The sequence below is a fragment of the Pipra filicauda genome, unplaced genomic scaffold (genome assembly GCF_003945595.2).
Source record: "Pipra filicauda isolate LSUMZ 115617 unplaced genomic scaffold, ASM394559v2 scaffold16_size7369187_pilon, whole genome shotgun sequence".
NCBI lineage: Eukaryota > Metazoa > Chordata > Aves > Passeriformes > Pipridae > Pipra > Pipra filicauda.
Window position 1 is genome coordinate 3354105 of NW_024104207.1, and position 6000 is coordinate 3360104.

The 6000-nt window shown below is 39.9% G+C and overlaps 1 protein-coding gene across 1 annotated transcript in view; it reads right to left on the reverse strand.

Moving 5' to 3' along the window:
- Positions 1 to 5430, reverse strand: part of COG2 (component of oligomeric golgi complex 2) — a 28541-nt gene extending 23111 nt beyond the window's left edge. Inside the window, exons 1-6 of the mRNA XM_027721321.2 lie at positions 5320 to 5430; positions 4573 to 4734; positions 3771 to 3836; positions 2867 to 2947; positions 2149 to 2252; positions 838 to 946 (exon numbers count right to left, since the gene is read on the reverse strand). Coding sequence (XP_027577122.1) covers positions 838 to 946; positions 2149 to 2252; positions 2867 to 2947; positions 3771 to 3836; positions 4573 to 4734; positions 5320 to 5391 — 594 coding nt within the window. The 5' untranslated portion in view covers positions 5392 to 5430. The remainder of the gene's footprint in view (positions 1 to 837; positions 947 to 2148; positions 2253 to 2866; positions 2948 to 3770; positions 3837 to 4572; positions 4735 to 5319) is intronic.
- Positions 5431 to 6000: the final 570 nt, after the last annotated feature.

Sequence of the window (6000 nt, forward strand, 5' to 3'; positions counted from 1 at the left end):
CGTTCTCCCACCACGTACACTTCTCTGCTGCTCGCCCTTACTCGTGTTATTATCCAAGTTTGATAAGTCAATGGTCAGAACAGTCCTGTAAACTGTCCATGAATCGACATGGTACCAATGGACATCTTGAGCTGAAACAAGTTTATACTGCCAATAGGCATAGGTATACAATGGAGAAACTGGAACTATGAACTACCTTACTAGCTCAAAAGCCATCAAGAATGACACCTCCATGTTAATCAGCCTAAAGCATTACCCCATCTCCATATTCCTACCTCCCTTTAAGCACCAGTTTTCATTTGTTCCCTCTCTCTGTTGAACGGATAGAAGAAAAAACGCCACCAAACCATCAATTCATTTTTTACATTAGATAATTATCACAAACAGGATATTGGGGAGATTAGTATACTGATCTGAATGGCCAGAGTAATTTCATGAAAAGACAAACTTGAATATATATTCAAGCCAGCCACTGTGTAGGCACATTCCATTTATATTCTGGTCTGTACGCTGCAGCTAAAAAAACCAACATGAATCTCCAGAATGAGGCCTCAGTATCAGTAAGCAGACAAACTGCAAGATTTGTTAGGCTGACAGAAATCTCTGTCATATTTCCTACTCTTATTCTAAGTAATTTATCCTAAAGAAGTTAGCAAACAAGGAATAAATCCACAAAAAAAAGCAATAGTTCTAGTCAACTGATAAAAATGATCTAGTGAAACCCATTTTCCCCATAAATTAATTCAATAAAACTCTGTGGAAACAGGCATTTGCCTTCCAATTATATCAGTTGTGCAGACTCTACAAGTGTTAACCTTGGTATCGTGTAATACTTACTGGTCTCACTTTGTCCAAAAGGGGCATTCCTTTGCTTTGTACTGCATGAAATTGTAGTTGATTAAATTCTGTGGCAATTCTCTCTAAAACTTGTCCAGTTAAAAGTGGACTAGAAGACAGATGATATAAAACAAGAATACACAGTTAGATCCTTTCAAATTAACTCACTTTCACCTGTAGCAGACGAATAGTGCTCTCCCTCAATTTTTGTGGTTTAATCTAAATATTTTGAATTCTGGTAAGTACTACTAGACTTACTGCATGATTAAAGTTGTTTTGCAGCTATCAAAATATGAAGTGGGTGAAGCAGAAGCTCAGAGGAACATAAGCTCTTGCCTCAGCAGTATGAAGCACTGTTTTCTATATGGTAGTTTTGCTTATCACATGAAAGTCAGCCTTAAGAGAGCTCAGAAACTGCACTAAATGACTTTCACCATCCAGATTTGGTTCTTATTTCCCTTTCTGTCATACAGTAAAACTAATGACAGTTATCTCCAGAGAAACAGTCCTACCATCTACACAGCCCCAATAATGAGCCAAATTTTCAGCCATTCAAGTTCCGTCTTGTTTACAAACATAATTCTGCAAAATGCCTCATTCTGACTGAAAACATCTGCTTATGCTTTGTCCCTCTAGGTATCAACATATTTTTCTGTACAGCTCCCCCCACCACTATGTGATCCAGCACAATAAACTGAAGTGACAGTCTTACACTGTCTCTTCCCTCCAGCTGAAGTTGCACTTGCATCCCAGTCAAGCACTTCAAGGGCATGACTGGTACATCAATTCCAAATTGGCTGAAAGACATCTTCCATTCCTCAGTAAAGGCAGAGGGAGAGGTCTGACTGGAATTTGTACTTCCTTGTACCAAAACTATTATATGTTTGCCTTGCCTGCCTTTGGCTTTCTTGCAAAAGTCCTTTTGGCTATACATAATCACGGAAAACAAAAAAAGCTATTTTCTGTTTCACTTCCAAATGATATTGGAATAAACTGTACTGCAGAGAGTATTTCAGACATGACAAGATTCGTAATGTCCAAGAAAAAAACCTAGAAACATTGCACTAACTTCCAAAAGGTTGCTTACTGAAAGCAACACCAGTAATTTGGAACTCTGGAGTCTAAGTTACATGTTCTGTGAATGATTAGTTGGCAAAAGACTAAAACCTAGAAAATTACAGTCATTTATTCCATCAGAGTTACATTTCTAAAAATATATCCTAATGCCTGTAAAGTTACCTTCAGCAACACTATGAAATTCAGTTAGTCCCATCAATTACAAATAGAACTGAACATTATATATTTTTTTACCTGTTTCCCTCTAATGAGGACAATTCTTTAGTGCCTTGGGAATGCAGAATCTTCTCAATTTTTTCAACAGACTGGATAACATGAATAAGTCTCAGGACACACATCTGTAATTAAAGAAAGATTTTCCATATCTGACCCCAATCCCAACTGACATCACCTAAAGAAGATATTTCGGATGGTTTCTTAGTTCTTTGGGGTTTTTTCCTGGTGTAAGTTTTCTCCCTTCATCTTAATACTTGAGTCATGTCTCAGTTGAAGTATTGCTCACGTAAGTCCATAAAACTCCACAAATGTTTGTCATGGACCAAGGACAACTTTTCTTATCCCTGATTTTTTTCAAAGTTAAGCACAAAGACAAACGTTAGTGTGTCCCCCGTCCTATAAAAATTAAACAGCTCTATTTCAATTCCATTCACAATAAGTTTATATACTACTACAGTCAGAAATAAGAACAACTATAATTAAAAAAAAAATCCAACTAAATCAAACATCTATATTTTGGGGAACAAAAGTAAAATAAAGATTCATGATCAACTAGACACTGTTAAAAATTAAGTCTGTCCACCAAAACGTAAATATATTTTTACAAGTACACAATTCTGCAGAGTGTGCACCCAGATAGCCTAAAACTTTATAAATTTTATTTTCTCTGGGTTAATGGCAAAACCAAATTCATCCTAAGGATAACCTTCTCAAGGTAATAATTTATTTGCTGTACCTTTTTTCTTCTAATATCTTCTTGTTTAGTCATCCGGTCATCTACTGCTTGAATTCCTTCACTGACACATGACTTTAGACTCTGTGACAGAAACAGTCAGTATATAAAGCTATTTAAGGTTTGAAGAAAACCTTAACTCAAAAACCTAAACTTAAAACAGAGCACAGATTAAGGTATTGCCACCACAAGTATAAATATTTCCTCCAGAAGTGTTCTTTTACTACCTTAGAGAGAACAAATGACCTATCACCTAAAAAAAACAGACAATAAACTCACTGCGTTATGTCTTGAAACTGAAGATTTAAATCAGTTTTAAATAGTGTTTTTCAAATAATAAGGATTTCTCTACCCTAACTGCCCCTACTTTCTGTTTTACTCATCAAGACTGTGATATTTTGAAGGTACATTTATGCAGCAAACATCTCTTTGAAGTGGCTGCCAAGATGATCAAAAATTGGCCCTTGCTATAAAGCCCAAGTCACTGGTGGAAGAGCCAGAATAATACCCACCTTCAAGAGGGTGATGTTTTATGATTAAATCACAAGACTAAGCAAAAAAAGTCCTTAAAGGGACTGTATTGCATCTAAATTATCTACTACCATTTTTAAGTTACTCAAATATTAAAACAGTTTCAAGATATCACCATAGACTTGTCTTGCAAAAGTTCATTCACTTGTCATGTTTAAGGAATCCTTTATCCCTTGGATGAAATGCACTACTGAAAACATAAATTTACTGCTACTACAACTGCTTGAAAACACAGTGCTTCTCCTACTACCAGTCATCAATTTTCAAAAAGAAGTTTATTATAACAAGTATTAACTTCAGTAAAAGATGTTCTGTACATGATATGAAAGTGAGCTGAAGTTTACCCAGCTGTCTACAATGATTGTTTTGAACATACCATAACTTCTTCCTTCAACTGTCCCAAGGGTACTGAAAGCTGATTAAGAGCTTTGTCCATGCCAACCTAAAGAAATTACCATAAACACATTTATGACTTTTTCAGTGAGGTCAGACATGAATTACTGACAAAGCCTATCATTTTACAGATACTTAAAAGAGAACTGAGAAAACAAACCTCCCCCTATAATCTGCAGTTTTAAATTCAATGCAAAAATATGTTGTCTCAAATAGAGACATAAAAATATCACACTGCCTGTCACATAAAGCCAAAAGTTAAACAAAATTTCCACCTATAGAAATTTTTCCTCCCACAAAAATGTTAAATCTCAGTCTTTGAACCTGTACAACTGGAACAATTACAATGTTCAGTCAAGTAGATTGGATTTGGGTTTTTTTTAGATATTTTGACTATACAAAAAAATTTAAAGACTTCTAAAGTATCCTTCAGAACGGCCTTACTTGTATCACTGCTACTCTATTTAAATGATTTATTTCCATTAATTTTAGAAGTGCTGACAGTTTGAAACAAAGTTTGCCCTGAATCTAACTTCCTAATGAATCAGTTTTTCAAGACAAAAAGCATACACCTATAGATTTATTACAGGCCAAGAGCAATTCTGTATAGTAGTTAAGTTCTACAGGAACAGTCTTTCAGTTTCTCTCAGTGCAAGGGCTCACAGTTTAAGATGTCTTAAATCTAACAATGACAAAATAAAAGCCATATACTTTGCATGTGAAAAACAAAAATCTCACTGAACCACCTTAAGTCTGAACTATGCAGTACAACTAATAACACTTACTAGATTTGTTGAGAGATTAACAAAATCTGCATAGTCCTTATTTATGAGTTCTACCATAGCAGTTTTTAGGAGTTTGTAATAGAGCTCCAGATCCTCCCTGAGCTCTTCCAGCTGCACACGTTTCCTGCAGTCTGACACAAAATGATCAACATCAAAATCCGCCTGAAAGTCAAACAGGAAAGAAAGAAGAATGTAAGCAAACAGTTCAAACAGTGAACACACCCAAAATAAAGTACTCCATGTGCCAGTGAGCTGACCGAACTAAAGCTCTAGGGGGCAAAAGGTTTCTTAACTCAGTAGTTTCCAATGTTCCAAACTCTCGGCCTTTAAGCTAATAAGCACAGAGTATCTTGGGACAGAGTACCTAGAGACCAGCTCACCGAAATACAGGGTCGTATACTCCCTATAAAGACTTTAAAAAACCCAAACAAAAAAACCAAAAAACAACAACCAACCAAAATTCGAAATTCAGTATTAAGAACTACTTTAACCTCTCCAAGCAATGAGGCCTTTCGGTCCCGCCAGACTCGGAGCCCAGCCCTTCATGGACACAGCCGCATCCCGGATCCCTTGTCAGTGACAAACTCGGCGTTCCCGAGGCCCGAGGCCGGGGGAAGAGCCGTGGCGGACCTGTAAGATCCCGATCAAGGCTCCGCGACCCTCTCTCCTCCAGGGGACCCGCCAGCCCCCTCTTCAGGAGGCCCCTCCTCCCTCCGCAACTCGCCAGCTTCGGCGGCCCCCACCCACCTTCATGAACTCGTCCTTGTCAAAACACAGGTTCTCGGGGCCCCGGGGCAGGTTCATCTTTCTCGCCTCCATGCCCGGCCCGGCCCGGTCCAGGGCGGCGGCACCGCCCCCCGCGCCAGAGCGGCACCACAGAGCGGCGGCACCGGCAGCGCCCCCTGCGTGGCTCCGAGCGGCACTGCGGGAGGCAGCGGCGGGGCGGGGCGGGGCGGGGCGGGGCGGGGCGGGCGGTGTGTGAGGCAGGCGGGGTTACAGCCGGCCCAGCCAGCCTCCTCGGGGAAGTTACGGATTCAAGGGATCATAAAGGTATTGGAAAAGACCTCTGAGGTCATCGAGTCCAACCTATGGCCGAACACTACTTTGTCAACTAGACCATGGCACTGAGTGTGACATCCAGTCTTCCTGTAAATACCTGCAGTGACGGTGACTCAACCACCTCCCTGGGCAGGCCATTCCAATATCTGATCACCCTTTCTGTGAAGAAACTTCTTAATGTGCAGCCTAAACCTCCCTGGCACAGCTTGAGACTACGTCCTCTCATACTGTCACTAGTTGCCTGGGAGAAGAGACCAATGCCCGCCTGGCTACACCCTCCTTTCAGGTGGTTGTAGAGAGTGATAAGGTCACCCTTGAGCCTTCTCTTCTCCAGGCTAAACAACCCCAGCTCCCTCAGTCTCTCCTCAT